Source organism: Saccostrea echinata, unplaced genomic scaffold (genome assembly GCF_033153115.1).
Source record: "Saccostrea echinata isolate AGI-Se365-2 ecotype Australia unplaced genomic scaffold, CSIRO_AGI_Sech_v1 ptg000064l, whole genome shotgun sequence".
Lineage (NCBI taxonomy): Eukaryota > Metazoa > Mollusca > Bivalvia > Ostreida > Ostreidae > Saccostrea > Saccostrea echinata.
In genome coordinates this window covers 3798810-3817195 of record NW_026889813.1, presented here as the reverse complement: position 1 = coordinate 3817195, position 18386 = coordinate 3798810, and the positions used below count along the sequence as shown (strand labels likewise).

The 18386-nt window shown below is 32.5% G+C and overlaps 1 protein-coding gene across 2 annotated transcripts; it reads left to right on the top strand.

Annotated features, from left to right (window-relative positions):
• The first annotated feature begins 6476 nt into the window (after nt 1-6476).
• Nucleotides 6477-16159, top strand: LOC133175850 (sulfotransferase 2A8-like). 2 transcript variants are annotated; one of them, XM_061310979.1, is made up of 6 exons: nt 6477-6639; nt 7869-8192; nt 9863-9966; nt 10072-10219; nt 13752-13851; nt 15164-15257. In XM_061310979.1, exons 1-6 carry the CDS (start codon nt 6489-6491, stop codon nt 15174-15176), a joined length of 840 nt encoding a protein of 279 aa, XP_061166963.1. In that variant the 5' UTR covers nt 6477-6488; the 3' UTR covers nt 15177-15257. The 2 variants fall into 2 exon arrangements, with proteins under 2 accessions (XP_061166963.1, XP_061166964.1); XM_061310980.1 differs by lacking the exon at nt 13752-13851 and having other exon boundaries at nt 15164-16159.
• Nucleotides 16160-18386: the final 2227 nt, after the last annotated feature.

Sequence of the window (18386 nt, the reverse complement as noted above, 5' to 3'; positions counted from 1 at the left end):
TATCTCCATATATTTCATATATATATATATATATATATATATATATATATATATATATATATATATATATATATATATATATATATATATATATATATATATATATATATATATATATATATATATATATATATATAATATTTTTAACAGTGAAATACTGTAATTTATTTACTGAATAAACTGACACAGTGTGAAACAGTGTTGCACAGTGTGAAAGGATATCAAAGTGGTATTCTCACAGTGTGAGAATATCAGAAGTGAGGCAAAACTTACAAATCTCCTTCTCTTCACGAAGAGTGTTTTTAAAAATTCCCTGGCCTGTTATAAGATAGAGTTAATGAGCCATCCTGACAGAGACTAATAGGTATACTGCCAACGTTTTCCCAAATATGTCGTTAAAAATCCATGTTTACAACGTTTATCAATCTCGAAATCGGTTAGCTATATGACGTCTCAACCGCTCAACTATTACGTCACTTCATTTTCAAACTTCAGGAGTTTGACAACATATTGCTTAGTTACACATAAATACAAAATCATCATTCTTATTGTGACGTCAAAAAGCGCTAATATTAATTTACGCATTAGCAAAGTTAATTATGACGTTATGACATAACGTAAGTAATTTAATGCGGGAAATAAAAATTTTTCATACTAATAATACAGATATATATGGCGGGAAAAAGTATTTATCTGATACAAAATATAATCATGTAGCATTTAGAACAGGTTTTTATCTGTCAATTAAAAGTTTTTCTTTGGTTTCACGTTCTCTCTCTGTGGTATTCCTTCGAAATTTGTAAAAGGGCAAAACGGTAAAATTGGGCTTTTTCTTCTTGGCACAGTTTCTAATATGGTCACTGACAGGGGTACACTGGTATTTTGGTTCCCTAATTTGCTGTCGGTGTACGGTCATCTTGCGTCTTAAGGTGTCTCCTTCTGACCGATATAATTTTCACCGGAACCGGCACAGGTTATCACATAAATAAGATTGGAACTCGTGCACGACATTGAGGTTTTAATAGCAAATTTATTTCCGGTTTTAAAATGAAATGTAGATCCTTCTATCGGGTATGGATATGGACATGTACTTCATCTGGATCTGTTCCATTTATTGATGATGGGTGGTTCATAGTTGTTACTGAAAAAAGATGCTCTAGTAAGGATAGATTTAAGAGAAGGGCTTTGTCGCTTGCTTTTGATAATCTATGAAGTATCTTATATTTTCTTAATGTCAGGATCATCCTCTAGGATAGGCAGGTTATTCTTTATTATGTTGAAAATTTCCGGATTTCTTGGATTGTGCGTTGTAACGTATGGTATGACATTATTAACGGGTTTATTTTTCACTGTGAAAAATGAAAAATATGTCAATGTAGTGAAAAGCACCATTCTAACTTCTTGTTAATTTAGCTATTTTGATAAAGCAGATAATATAATCTGACTTAATCATCACTGAAAGGAGGTGGTCATTTGTAAATCTTTGTGTTAAATAGATAAATATTATACATTTATTGCATGATCTTGAGGTGATTAGGAAGATGTATTCAGCAAAGAAAAATATATTTTTCAAGGGCTTCGCCAGGGCAAAGCCCTCAGGGAATATGATTTTTCTTGTCTGAAAAATCTTCATATTTTCCTCACGATCATGATGTAAAATTGTTTATTTTACCGAAACAGCCAAAGCTTTAAAAATAATTGCAAACTTTTAAATTCGACACCACTCTCAAATTTTCTTTCAGTTTAAAAACGAATGAAACACTTAACTGAGGTCCCCATGACACTTCACAGACATTTGTCTTTGATTTCTTTGTTTTTTAACGACATGACGGCAGGGAAATATGAAGTTTTATTGCCCTGTCACGTGTTTGTCTAGAACCAGACAGATAACGCGTTGTACAGAATTATTATAATGAGCTATAATAATATTCTAAGTGCTTTCAGAATCCAAGTTTGAATGCTAGCTTGCACTTCATAAATGTTAAAGGTCTTCCATCCAAATAATCTCTTTAGATATATTCTTTACTTAAAATGTATAATATTGTAACACTACTGGACGAAAAAAGTGCTGAGAATCCCTAATTTTACTGATGATGTTTGATAATTACTGATAGGTGCTGTTCTTGTTGATAATTACTGATATTTACTGTTATTATTACTGTTATTGCTGATAATTTCAGTTTTTTCTGATAAATACTGATAATTACTGTCGTCTTTACTGTTGAGTCTGATAAATACTGTTTGAAGGGGCGTTACAAGCTAGCCAATATTTGTGTTACCATTTTGTTCATCAAATCTTGCTTATCTAATTAAGGTGGCGATGTAACGCCCCATAACATATTTTTCAGTTAAACACAAATATTTCCATGTTGTTTATAATTAAACTTTTTTATTAGTAGGACTGTTAGTCTAGTTGCATGCTTTTTGATTGGGCATATTAGGTACTTTTATGAAGAAGGTTGTTATGTTTATTTCTATTTGTTTATTGTCATTTCTGTTCAATAAATGACCTATTTTATCTTTAAACTATGGATGGTAGGCAGACAGACATAAATACTGTTGCTGTGCTGTCGATGCTGAGATTTACTGATAATTACTGTGGTCATTGTTCTTTAGCTGAGAAGATGCTAAAAAAAACGAGTGATAATTAATTGTTTTAAAGAAAGTATTTTATCAACAAATTCATTACAGTCTATTTAGTAGTTAAATTCTAAATGAAAAAGTCACATGAATTATTTGTTTTTATATTTCATTATTCATTTATTTCTTTTTATCTTATTACTATTTTTTCATCTTAATGTTAAAATTAGATAATAAATGTTTATGTTTTCCTTTCTCTTTATATCTCTCCTTAGTTATCAATATCTGAACCTGAACGAAGGAAGGGTAGTCATGCAGTGGTTACCCTACCAAGGTACTTTTTATAACAATTTTTTATTCACAAAGGTTAAAAATTCCCATCGCATATTATTTTCCACGTGTATTTGTACTGTCGTAAAATTTTTTAGGAAGCATCTTTAATACAGTCATAGGTTGCAATTATTAATTTATATATATTTTCATGTAGAGAATCTGAATATTTGACAACTATCATGCATGAGAGGGTTCCGTTTGCTCTGTTAGTTGAGAACCCCGCCCCCCCCCTTTTACATACAATTCTCCTTTTAACAAGGCAGTATTAAATACTTCTCACAAAAAATTTATTCATGTACATGTAATATATACTATGTCTATTTTATAGCTGGTGCGCTCTAGTTCTATGATTTATGTCCTCCCCGCGATTTTTTAAATATCATTTTGTGGTATAAAGCTTCCTATCTTTCGTTATTTTTGTTTTGCTTTGTTTTGTTTTTTTTAATTTTTTTTAAGCCATCAGTTACGAACTCTTCCGCAGTATGATTTTCATTCAATGAAATACGCATCTTTCAATCAGTTAAAAAAAAACAAAATAAAACAAAATTTGAAATTACTTGGTTGTTCCAGGGGCGGATCCAGGATTTTTTTTCCGGGGGGGGGGGGGGGGGGACACCCCTCTCAAAAAAAAAAATCCAAACCAAAAAAAAAAAAAACCGTAAAATCCACGTTCCAAACGTGAAAAAACACCTATTTCGTAGTGGTGATGGTGTGGATTACGTTTTCTAGGGGTGTCCAAAGTCATTTTTTTCTTTGCTTTAGTATATACGTTTAATAACTCTGCAAATTCCGAAGGGGGGGGGGGGGTCCAGACCCCCCTAACCTCCATCCCCCTCTTAAATCCGCTCTAAAACACCATGTAAAATATTCACATGTCCACCACGTGTAGAAGTTTCTACTTTCTTTTCGAGAATCGGGTCAGATATTAGTACATTCTGTATTTCTTACGACATGCATTTAGTAACATAAGAAATAACTTTGTACAGAGAGTATGATATTTGTTTTCCATTCCATTTCTCGTTGTGCGAGACCAATGTCTGTACACGCGACATGATTCAACTGGTTATTCAGACTGTAGCAGAAAAGGGGGGATGAAATACTGTTAACTCAGATGATTGGCTGTCACAAGCAGTAAATATAAAAAAATATTAAAATGTTGTTGTGAAAATTAAATTCAAAAGAGTAATGATTGAAGAAGGTTTTAATAGCCCTAAGCTCTATTTTAACACCTTCTCAGCTTAAGAACAATGACCTCAGTAATTATTATCAATCTCAGCATCAACAGCACAGCAACAGTACATGTATTTATCAGTATTTATCAGACTCAACAGTAAAGACGACAGCAATTATCAGTATTTATCAGAAGCAACTAAAATTATTAGCAACAACAGTAATAATAACAGTAAATATCAGTATTTATCAGCACGAACAGCACAGTATCAGTAATTATCAAACATAATCAGTTCAAATTTGGATTCTCAGCACTTTTTCGTCCAGGGGCCCGTTTTACAAAAGAATTTACGACTAAGACTAAGACCAAAATTTAATTCTGCTAATAACTTTCTAGTTTACATTTAATAGAAAATGGTTTTAATATTTTTAAAAGGTATGTGGAAAGATACTTTTACATTAGCAATTTTAAACAGAATAATTAATTTTGTACAATTTTACAATCAACTCAAGTTTTTGGTCTTAATCGTAAGTTCTTTTGTTAAACGGGCCCCAGTAGTGTGAGTTCCCCGGGGATGGCCTTTCATAAATGTAACATCATACTGTACACATATATATGTATGTAGGTTGGCACTTCAGTCCTGAATAACTTCAATATTGTTAACAAAACGAGAGTTTCTCAAAGGAAACAATAATTTCTTAACACATTTTAGCATGAACAACAACAGATAGAAAACGTGAGTCTGGTCGACGGCGTCTATTGTACTGGAAAATGACAAAAAGGGGTCGGGTACAAGGTGACCGTCAAATCTATATCATATAGTAATTAAATAAAAAATAATTTTTCCAATAAATAAGAAGGTGTCGAGTGTCTTAGGAGATAATTGGCTTAATAATTCTCACCATAATTGGATTATCGAAGAGTATTTGGAATTTTGAATTTGGCGCTGGGAGAACTTTAGACAAGATTGTCTGCTTTTATTGGTTGATCGACACCGCACAAGATGAGTTTTGCCGTGCAGTGCCAAACAAGTTTGTCGTACACATAGAATAAATAATTAAAACATACTATGATTTAACAAATACACATGGATTAAATTAATGTGATTATGCTGGATATTATCTTAATCTATAAGTAAATATTCCATTCCTAGAAAATTTACAATTGTCATAAAAACATCGGATTGTGTAGCAGACAATGTCAACTAAATACTGTCAAATAGGAGCACAATGATAAGCTATTAAAAGTACAAATGACTGTCTGACAATAATAAAAAAAATCGTAAGAATTGTTATAGCAGCAATCGTCTAATTGTTTCTAATAATGGACAATTAGAAAATCATAGGATTACAAAATTACGAAACTCTGGCTAGTATATACGTCACATCAACAAAGATTGCAGCGGGTTGTATACAAGAATATCCAGAACAAATAAATCGCGCTATTACAGTTCTTTAAGATTATAATATCTCACCCCAGTTCATGAATAATCACAAGAAAACAAGTACTTTTTAAAGGTATGTGATCCAATTCATGAGATACCGAATTAAATTAGAAAAAAGATTATTTATATATCAGCATGTGCTATAAATAGAATACATACATGTACATCTCAAAGCAATTAAAATAATGGCTTTACAAAGACGCAGTAATAAATTACACAATAAAATACAGTATGGCAGAGTTAAATGATGTTAAAATTTTATATTTCATGTACATAATATAGGTCTTACATTATTTAGCGTGTACGATATTTAGCGGAAATTAATTTTACAACAATTTAGTATGGATGTATGGATGTGATTTAGCACTTTCTGAAGGTGCTGGATATAAATATATACAAATACTTATATAACATTTAGCAATGTTCTAAATTAAGCAGAAGATTCCTTCGATATATCTATATGATTGTTGACCAATGACGTGGCTGTTAATTAAATTTGTTCTTTGCACATACATGTACGTATAATGCTTGTTGGTTATACTGCTTGGAAGAATTTTCTGTTATATATTGTAATGATCAATGATTGCGAAATATAATGTCATACAGACAAACAAGTAACTTCCACGACAAGGTATCAAAAATGACCTAGTATAAAAATAAATAAACCTTTGAAGGAATGCAGAGCACAGTCAACGACCATTGGATTGGTGAGTGTGTTGACCTCTTATGTTATGTTTAGATGTTTAAAAATATTAGGCTACATCAAAATTACATAAACATGTTCAGTGTTATAAATCCATAAGGCATTTGCATCTCCTTCCCTCTGCCACTTACACACTAAAACTAAATACGATTCTCTGTCTTTTGTCTAAATAGAACGATCATTGTCTGAAATTAGAAAGTATATACAACGACAACGATCAAGCAGCAGTATTGATTTCACGACTTGGTGGCCATAGTATGATGGCGAGTAAAGAGAAGATCACAGTTGACGGAATAGTTCTGCCGGGTTTTAAACCACTTCTAGAAGGTGCCAGTCAACGCCTCAGAGACATTGAAAACTTATCTATGAGGAAAGATGATGTTCTGATCAGTTCCTATCCCAAGTCAGGTAAGCCTTATTCCAAAACTGTTCGACCAAATTCAATTATGAACCTGTCCAAAGTACATGTGATATAGTATTTGTTCATGACCTGGTATTAATCCCAGCTCATCCGGCATGACTGGCAGGGTATTGTAGAATTTACATGGTCCTTTATTTCACTGAAAGGATTCAATGATTACACGGATACAGTGAGGATATTCATGTAATACTTAACAGCTTAATGTTGTGAGCTAAAAATGTTATATTTAGAAACAGAGGAAAAGTGCATCACAATAAAAAGTAGCAGAGACAAAGATCAAATAGAAGTAGATAAATTTACGTACCTCGGAGTTTTATTGAATACTAATGGAAAATTCCATGTAATACGGATCAATTAACCAGTCAAGGTAGAAAAGCAATGTTTTATCTCAGATCTCAGGTTAGTCTTTTGAGTTTAAATATTAAAATTATGGTTTCACTATTTGACACATATGTCAGAAGCATATGAGTTACGGTGTGAAGTTTGGGAAAACCACAATGCATGTGATTTTGAAAAGATACATTTAGAATTCCAACACACATGTGATAAGTACTTGTTCATGGCCTTCCAGAATTAATCTCAGCTCATTCGGCATGACTGGTGGGTTACAGTCGGAAATTATACGGTTCTTTATCTAGTTGAAAGGATGAAATGGTAACAATATCAGTATTGAAGAAATACCATAAAAATTACAGAAAGATGAATTAGAATTTGAGGAAATAACTCAAAACTACTTAAATAATATTATTGTAAAAGTCTTGAGCATGATACGCCCCATACAATATTATTTAAGAAAATGATAACAAAACTGATATGGTTCTTTTTTGCTTATTTTTACTTTTTGTTATTTTCCTACTATAGTAGTAAAAGTAATTACCACGGTTGTTAATAGAGAGAGCATAGAGGGGAAAAGGGTCTGCCAGAAAAGTAAACTAGATAACAAAAATAAACAATGATCTTGGATAAAACTCTAAGTTATATTATTATTAATACAAATGATAATCACAAAACACAAATTACACAAACTCTGTTATGCTTACTTGAAATCTGTTTATTATAGCACAACAGAGTATTTACCTTTGCTTTTGGCGATGAAACTTTTGACACAGACCTAGAGTAAACAGTCGCCATCTTCAGCAACATTGATAAAATAATATTTTGAAATGGGGAAATAAAGTATGTATTAACATATATATTAACATAAAATTCGTTCTAGGAAACCATTGGCTGAATGAAATCGTCCCTCGTCTTTTGCAAGGAACAGTTGAGTCTTCCCATAGGTTGATATACACTTTTCTAGAGTTCGTGTCCGATCTACAGGATCTAAAATCAGTGCCTTCTCCTAGAGTCGTGACGTCACATCTTCCATATCGATTTCTGCCCAAAGAACACACACAAAACAACGGGAAAATTATCCATATTATCCGGAACCCCAAAGACGTTGCCGTGTCCGCTTTTCATCATTACATCACAGACCCAAACACTAAGAACTATGTGCCTGCTGACTGGTCTGTGTTTTTGGATGAGTTCTTGCATGGAGGTATAAGTATTACAGTATATTGAATTACCTCCTACTCCATAAAAAAAACAATGACTAACTTAGGGAAAACATGCGCGAAGAGTGCGTGAAATGCGTAAAAAAATATTAATGATTGATTGATTGATTGATTGATTGTATGTTGTTTAACGTCCCATTCGAGAATTTTTCACTCATATAAGGACGTCACCGTATGCCGGTGAAGGGCTTCAAATTTAGACCTATACTCGGCACTCAGGGCCATTGAGCAGTGAGTTCTTTATCGTGCCAACGCCTATCGTGACAAGGGACCGCGGTTTTTAAGGTCTCATCCGAAAGATCCGTGACTTTCACTTCTAATCCCGGGCGCTTGGCGAAGGAACAGTCACTACCTATGTTTACGTCTTTGCTTTGACGCGGCGCGACGAACGAGAATCGAACCCGGGCCTCCCGATCACGAATCGAGCGCTTTCCACTAGGCTACCGTGACCGGTAATTATTAACGAATGAGGCCTTTAGAGACATGAAGGCACTGCACAGTATTCTACATTAAAAGGACCGACTCATTGTATATAACATGAAAAATATCCGATTGATCAATATAATTTTCTAAAGGACATAGCAGTGGACTTTGAAGTAAGTATCAACAAATTTAAGTATAGAACGGTAAAACATGATTTTTAAAATCTGGCGCGAATTTGGTATAAAGTTTAAATTTCGAGGGAAAACTTAGTGCGGAAGTCAATTTACAGCAATAAAAGTTCTATTTCTTGACAATAGATACGATCAGATTATCAACGTTTGTTTCAAGATGTTCATCAAGAATATTAAGAACTTCATTTCCAAATTAAATAGTTAAATTCTAAAAAGAGGCAATTTTTATCATTTACTTTATTATGTTGAATAAGTAGTGGTCATGATTATTTTATTATAAATTCGCAAAAAAAATCCATTAATTTAGGTTCTGTGGTCAATTTTAGGCAAGTTCCAATTCATCATTAAATCTGCATGGTTTGTGTGCTATTTAAAACAAAAATGTTAATTTATTTAGTATAAGATCCATGCATTTCTTTGCGAAAAGATTTGTTTTCTTTTTATATAGAAAAAAAATTATTCTATATATATCCCATGCAATTAACTCGGAACTCTTATGCAAATGAAAACCTCGTCTTGAAATATGAAAATGTGTGAATTGACATTGAGATTTGCAGTGGAGTTTTTTTAAACACTTTATTATGTATGTACATGTATATGTCAAAACTCAAATACAGTTTTCGTTAAATAGATGAAACCACGTATGTTTGCTTAGTTTTAAAGTAGAAATTGAGCTTTTATCAAAGATAATATTACGATTACAACGGTAAAATTGTTAGAGACGTGAAATTGATATTTAGTAATTTTGAAGAGTTAATGTGCATCACAGCGGATGGGGTCCGTAGTGTTATGTTTTATTGATGACAACATTGATCCATCGCCTTATCCCCACCTTAATTTGAAAGTCTTATTCCATCATAATTTACATATAGATTGTTTAATTTCTTCGGTAGCCCGATGATCCTAGCTGAATTTGTACAGCTTGCTGTAGCCATGTAAAATTAGATATAAAACGTGCATTTATTCAGAAGATGAGCAGGATGTAATTATTCTTTTAGAATCAGATTTCTTTTTTTATTCTTTCTTTTAAATTTATAAAGAATATTTTTATGGAAGCTGGTTCGAACGAGAAAAGGAGTGGGAAGAAGCAGCACTGCAACAACCAGAGAATATTTTGGTTCTTTACTATGAAGATCTGAAAAGGGTATGTTTGGTAATTATTAATAAATATCATTAAATAAAGCAGAGCAAACTTTGATGGTACATTAAGGTGAGGTGCTTTATATATATATTTAAACGTTTAATTAAGAATGGCCTAGAAACGATGACTCGCATCTCTAGTTTTCTTGGACTGTCATCCGATCCTACTTTCCTACAAACTGTTTATGATGAATGTTCCTTTGACGAAGTGCAGAAGCGGAGGAAGGGCACGGCTGATGAATTTATTTTCAGAAAAGGTAGGATTTACAATTTATTACTCATTTGGTATATCAGTATTTTGTAACTTTACGCAAGTCAGGTCTTTGCAGAGGATTCGAGCCAACAAAGATAGGGGTTTATAGACGGCATGGAGTCTAGGTTTCTATGAGGTTTTTTTTTTCGAATGTCTCTAATTTTCGAATGTCTATTATCTAATGCCAAATGTAAAGTAACGGTCATTCCCCAATATAAACTGTAAGGGTTTGACCTAGAAACATTCCGTATAAGACATGTGCTCTCTCCACGCATTGCGGCGACGTAAATAGATTTTAGCTCTTCTGAGCCAAAGGCTCAAAGAGCTAATGCTATGTCTATTTGTGCAGTGTGCGTAAACTTTTTTAAGAATATGGGCCATAACTCAAGAACCCCTTGTCCAATTATTGTCAAATTTGTCACAGGGTATCCTTGGCCCAAGTGCTTCGGTTTATACTCAAACTAGGGTTGTGACCCTTAAACGAGGGGAGATAATTAGGAAAATAAAAACAAAAGTACTGGTTGCTTAAAAATCTTCTTCTCAAGAACCACTAAGCAGATTATCACCAAACTTACATACAAGGATGAGGATATGTTGTAGATTAAAAATTGTTCAAGGCATCACCCTGGGGCAAAGGGCGTGATCTCAAGGTCACTTCCAAGTTGACCAAAAATTACATTTTATTAAAATGTTGATATTTTGCTTACTTTAAGGACTAGGATCATCAAATCTTGTCAGTTGATGCATCTAAGGACCTCATATCATGTTGACTCAAATGTAGGTCACGATGACCTACTTTTTAAATTTTGCGGCCATTCTTTTTCAAAATGATTTAGAAGCTTATTTTGAACAATTTAAGGCCTATGATCATCAAACTTTTTCGGTTGATATAATTTGGATCCTCGGCGTATGTCAACTAAAAAGTAGGTCACCTTGACCTTCTTTTTGAATTTTATGGCTAATCTCTTTCAAAACAATTAAGGTTTTTCATTCGAATACTGAGAGGTTTAGAATCATTAAATCTTTTAAGATGATGCATCTTGGGTCTATAAAACATATTTATTAAAAAGTAGGTCACAGTGACCTACTTTTTGAACTTTGCAGGCATTCGATTTCAAAGCGTTTTAGAGGCATAATTTGGAGATTTTAAGGCCTATGATTATAAAACTTTGTAAGTTTATGCATCTTGGGTCCTTAAAAATGTCAACTGAAAAGTAGGTCACCGTGACCTACTTTTGAAATTTTATGGCTATATTTAAATATTTAGGTCACTGTGGCCTATTTATGAAATTTTACGGCTTTATTTAAATATATCAGGTACTAATTGGCTAAGAATCAATAAACTTTGTCAGTTGATGCATCTTGGGTCCTCAAAGTATGTCGTCTGTATAAGTAGGTCACTGTAACCTACTTTTGAAATTTGTAGGTTATGATTTTAAAAATATTTTAGGCATTAATTGGCTTAGAATCATCAATCTTAGTTGATGCATCCTCAGAGAATGACAAGTGATAAGTAGGTCACCATGACCTACTCTCAGGTACTTATTGGCTTAGAATCATCTTGAGTTCTCAGAGTGTTTCATCTAAAATGTAGGTCATGATGACCTACCTTTGGAATTTCAAGGCTTTATCTAAATATACATGATACTTACAGGCTTCAAATAGAAGTGAAAGGTTGTACAATTTATCAGAAGAGCGATTCAAGGCCCTTGGGCCTCTTGTTATATTTCCTTTATTGAAAACACGGTTTACAACGGTTCCAACCTAGCTGAATAGATACATAACTCACGTAAAAGAGTAATGAAAGGAACACTTCTCTAAAAATGGGGATCTGACCTCTAGGATTGATTTTAGTCTTTACAGAAAGTTTGTCGATTTTCGTTACAGTCAATAACATTAATCTACATACATGTACAAATTCGTCTCTCATAAATTATTTTATTTCAGTATATAGAGATAGGAGGAACCTTTTCATAGATATTGATTACGAACATTTTGAGTTTGTTATCTTGAAATATTTCATATTTTTCTTTACTTTTGTGCATAATTGTAATGTCTATAGTCTGAAATCTCTTCTTATTGTGTGTTTCTTTTACGACATATTTGTGTGGATATCATTTTTTTAAAAAAAATCCCATTTATGTATACAAATTATATAAATGATATCCAAGGGAATGGGGCCGTCACGGTAGCTCAGTCGGTAGAGCGCTCGCTCCGTGATCGGAAGGTTGTGTGTTTGAATCACGGCTGCGACTGACTTAAGTCGATAAAAAATAGGTATCAACTGTTCCTTCAATGGTTTCAGCGGTTTCAGATGATGCAATTTCAGCTAAAAAATGACCAGGTTAATATTTTTGGAGCAGGTCTCATTTCCAAGTACTCGGTAACTATAAGACCTGCATTGAACTTGCATATTGAGGATGGACACTACCAGGCTTGCTTGGATGCTTGATCTGACCTACATTTTCAGGATGACCTCTACCCAGCACTCAGGGCCATTGAGCAGTGAGGGTTCTTTATCGTGCCAACGCCTACCGTGACACGTGGCCAAGTACCAAGAATTTTCACTTCAAAGTGCCGAGCGCTTGGCGAAGGAACGGTTTCTACCTATTTTTTATCGACTTAGGTCAGTCCCGGTCGTGATTCCTTCGACCTTCCGACTAAGCTATCGTGACGGCTTTCAGGATGAGTGACCATGTTTAATTTTAGAGCAGGTTCATTCTAAAGTAACTATAAACCCAATGTTGACCAAACTTGCAATGACGATACATCTAAAGATGCAAACTACAAGACTTGCTTCAGATTCTAGATTTGACCTACATTTTGCGGATGAATGACCAGGTTAAAGTTTTTGAAGTAGGTTCATTCTAACGTAACTATAAGCCCTATGATGGCCAAACTTGTATGGATGAAACATCTAAGAATGCACACTACTAGACTTGCTTTGGATGCTGCTTTTGACCTTAATTTAATTTCTGGATGAGTAACCAGGTTAAAGTTTTTGGAGCAGGTCTATTCCAAGAAACTAAAAGCTGAACCAAACTTGCAGGGATGATGCATCTAAGGATGCACACTAACACACTACTGGACTTGCTTCAAATGCTGGATTTGACCTACATTTTCCAGATGAGTGATCAGGTTAAAGGTTTTGAAGCAGACTCATTCCAGTGAAGCAGACTCATTCCAATGTAACTCCAAGTTCTATTAGTCCTATCATCTAGAGATGCACACTATTAGATTATTAGTTTAGTGTGGGACTTTCCCTTACTTAATATAGCATTCATTGAGATGAACACTGTAATCTTTGACAACTTTGTTTAGCTTTTTTTTTCCAATGCAAAATTTGGAACTAGAGGTGTAAATTACAAATGTAGTTGTGAAGAAACCTGACCCAGCTTTGTTTTTGTTTGAAAAAGTAGAAAATAAAATATAATGATATTTACTAGGTCTGATTTTTATTGTATATATGATATTTATTGTATGCATGCATAATAAGTTTGAAATCTTTTCATATATTTTTTTTTTTTTTTTCACAGGTTCAGTGGGTGATTGGAAATCACTTTTTAATGTCGATCAAAGAGAGAAATTTGATCTCATATTCGAGGAAAACATGAAAGATTCTAAGTTAAAAATACAGTTAAGTTAATTTTTAGAAAATATAAGTATAACCAATATTATATTCAAGAGTGGATAATCTGTCATACGAATTTTTTAAAAATGAAAACGTCGTCAAAACATTGCATAAAACGTTTGATTTATGCTTTAATGCTGGAATTGTACCATATTCGAGGGGTTAACAAAACGTTCGTGGACTAGCGCCGTAAGATTAAAACCGCTTTGGGTTCATCAATGAATTTTAACACATTTAGTAAGCATCATCTTTTCTGTCTATGGAATAAATCATAAATCATATGTTTTATTTTTTGATAAATTGTCAATGTTTTTGTAAGCAATGGTATGTCCAGGAGGCGCAACCTCATATATGATGTTTTTTTCTACCTGAGTGTAACTGAGAAAAAACTCTTGATATGAGCAACTGTCATCGGAAAAATCCGGTTTATTCAGGCATGTGGTACGACACAATTGTTCCGTAAATTTGCAATTGTTACCCCATTCTGTAAAATCTATGAAATTTAATCGTAAATTTTATATTGAGTTCCAAACAATCATGGGCTTGAAAATGACGTCAAAAGGAGGAGGGGTCTCTTTTTCAACATTCTATTAAGTTTCGCGCCTCTGATAAACTGAAAAACCTATGTTTACCTGATTACCTATATTTAGATATTTTTTATGCAAAATTTGAAACTAGAGGTGTAAATTACATAATTATGTATTTGTGAAGAAACGTGACCCAGCTTTGTTTTTGTTTGAAAAAGTAGAAATTAAAATATAATGATATCTTCGAGGCCTGGTATTTATTGTATACATGGTATTTATTGTATACATACATAATAAGTGAAATACGTGGAGATAACGAACAGTATTCGAGCTCAAGTTTCCATTAAACATTACAAAATAGGAGCAGAACAAATACGGACCTCTGAGACATCAGAGGTGGGATCAGGTGCCATGGAGGAGTTAGCATCCCCTGCCGACCGGTCACACTCGCCGTGCGCTCCTTGTCATGATCGGGAAATAACGGAAAAATATGTCGACAATTCAGTGTGTAAATAATGGCCTAACAATAAGTACGAAAAAAGTCAGTCTGCATTTGACTTAATGAAAGATTGTATTTGCTGACAAGGTCATTGTATCGACCGTAAAACTTACAAAATGATGACTTTAAACGAGACTGCTGATATTCTTGATTCATCAACTTGTTTGTCAATAACTTACCTCGTTTTAGAAATTATTCATGCATAGAGCATGCTCTGGCGTATCGAATCAACTGAGAGATATAAACCCCAAATGCATGTGATAATATATATCTTTTTTTTTCTTTTCACAGGTACAGTGGGTGATTGGAAATCACTTTTTAATGTCGCTCAAAGAGAGAAATTTGATCTCAAATTCGAGGAGAACATGAAAGATTCTAAGTTAAAAATACAAATTTTTTAGAAATATTTTAGAAAATATAAGTATTACCAATATTATATTCCAGAGTGGATGAACTGTCATACAAATTTTTGAAAAATGAAAACGTCGTCAAAAACATGCAAAAAATGTTTGATTTATGCTTTGATGCTGGAAATGTACCATATATTTGGTGTAAAGCTATTATATGACCAATTATAATTCTTTCAAATTATGGTGGAAGCAGTGTGGCAACGCACTTTGAAAACATTATGCACTTTGAAAATTCCGTATATTGTCCTGGTGTAATCGTAATCCGTCGATTGAAAAAGTCAGTGCTTCTCACAAATGTCCACTAGAAACGATCGTATGTCGAACAAAGTTTTTCTTTGGAACCGGAATCAAAATACACCTGTAACCTTACAAATTAGACTTCAAAAATTAAACTTTTATTTGATTCTCTGAATATGACGCATTTCTACTCAAACCTTCCAAGATGCAGTTTGGAATTATCCGAAAGACTTCTTATGTCAGAAACTTGAAACACAATGGCTTGAAGACTTACAAATTGTTTCCAAACTCCGAACTTATAGTCTCCTCAAAACTAGTATTTATGGGCTGGAGCAGTACTTCAATACTTACCTATATCTATACGATCAGTGATGGAAATTTTGGGTGTACCATCGCTTCGAATTGCAACTGGACGCTAAAGACAGAATTTGGAATTTTGCAACAAAAACGAAATTGAAAACGAAATACATTTTTATTTTACATTGAAAATTATAAAATAATCTTCTTATAGACAAAATTGGATTTAATAATTCATAAAATTTATCATGAGATAACATTCTTTTCAAATATTTTATGTAAATTTCCTAGTCAAACTACTACTTTTCTATTTGATGCTTTGAAAAACCCTTTAGAACTTCACAAAAAGGGTATTATAATATCAATTATTCTTCATTACTTTACTTTATATACTACCGAAATATTAATTGTGACAAATAGGTTCTTTGGATCGATGTAAAAAATTACTTTATTGCTTTAAATACATTGTATAATTGTACATGTACCAATACCTGTACCACTGTAATAAATTATTTACTTGCTTATTTACTTATTAACTCCTTTGGTCGTTCCGATTTTTAACTTAGATAAAAAGTTGTGTTAAACATTCACATCATGTATTTGTATGCTTGGTATTGAAATTGCAAGAAGATGGCGTTCATTACAGCAAATTTAATAAAAATATTGAGTGGTTTAAACAGAAAAGCCACGACATGTCTTTTTAACCTAGAGACAATTATAATTCTGTCACCATATCAAATGTCATGTACGTTAACTAGTTCTTGGTATAGATATTGTTAAGAAGGACAATATAAATTCTCAATGAATATTTACAATTTTCAATGACACCCCCCCCCCCAAAAAAAAAAAGAACATGCAATTAATTTTTTATTTAATTTTATGTATGTTTACATGTATTTTTTATTTGAGACTGTATGCATAGAGACTGCAGCTGTATTGTTTTACAATTGTATTACTTGCAGAATACATTTATTGCAAACCGTCTCCATGCATAATACATATATGTAAAACAATGTACATGCTGGTCTTTTTCTATAGTTTTGTCATCAAAATTAATTTGAATAAATCATGGTAATCATTTAACTACATGTATACGAGATTTCAAAGTAATATTAACATGAAATGAAATGAACATGTAACAGACACATGTATGGTTTTCAGAGAAATCCAACTTGAGTCTCTTTATGTATTATATATAATCTGCGACTTTCAATAAATTGTTCATGTGAAATCATGCGTAACCTGATACAGGAAATATATTATTATATCTCTACATAATTGTATAATTGTCTGGTACTTTTGTAAATTCTGCACATAGATAAATGTGCCTTATGTCAATTTAACGTGAACAAACAAATACCATGTTCTATGCTTATCAAATTGGAATAAACAGAAAACTGTATTATATCTAATCAAAGAAGCTGAAGGAATATAATTATAGTAATCATTTTTATAGTATGATTATTATCTTATAGATCTCAATAACTGAGTTTATGATGAATTAGTGTCTAACGTTTGCTGATTATAAATAAAAGAGAATATAACAGAAAAGTGTATTATACCTATTATGTGTTGTTGTGGTTACATTGCTACATAGCACATCTCCTTCAGAATAATCAAAATAGATCAACACAATTAAATTATATTTTATTCTGTACATCAAAATCAGCATTGTGTGCATCTCATACACCGTAAGGCTGAACAAACGTACTCTTCTTACTTTAATTTTTGCTTGTGTCCCTTGTAGATTTTTTCCTCTCGAAACCTACTGATTGAATGTTTTATGCTCATAGCGATTGCATATAAATTGTTCAAAATCCAAAAAAAAAAAAAAAATTATTGACCTGATATAATATATATGCAAAGGAGAGTTATCGCACTTTCCATGACATGCAATGGTTTTTCCCCTAATTTCTAAATATTTAATATATTCTGAGGAAAAATAAATGGCACAAATACAAAAAAGATCAAGCATTGGGCCTGAGCAGAAACTGGTCCAGGTCAAATAGAATTTAAAACGAATATTATGCACACAAGCATATGCTGGTTGTTTTACATATTCATTGGAAGGGTTATATGATTAATATTCACGTTAATGAGTGATATTTTAATTTGTTGAAATCAAAAAAGGATTTTTTCGTGAGAGTTAATCTACGAGTTTGCACACATACTTCAGTCATATTTTGAATTCCAGTAACAGCATATGCATAATCCGCAATAATAGCATAATTCACAAGTAAATGGACAATAGCTTGAAAATATGAAACAGGTCATGTCTGTCAGTGTTACCTAAGTAAAGTACTTTATTTGTTTTTGTTTGTTTGTTTTCTGAATAATTATAATTATTTTATTTGTTATTGATTTATTTTGTACAATTAAATTTCTGAATACCTATAATTAACTTTCAATTTTAACTAACTTTTAATGAAAAAGAGGTAAATAAAAATCAAGATAAAATAAATTATGAAACTCTCCAATATTGTTTTTATTAAGTACGTATATTTTTATAATCATCAAGTCAATGAAACATTCATTGTAAACACGACCACAAAAACTGTTTAATCAATGTA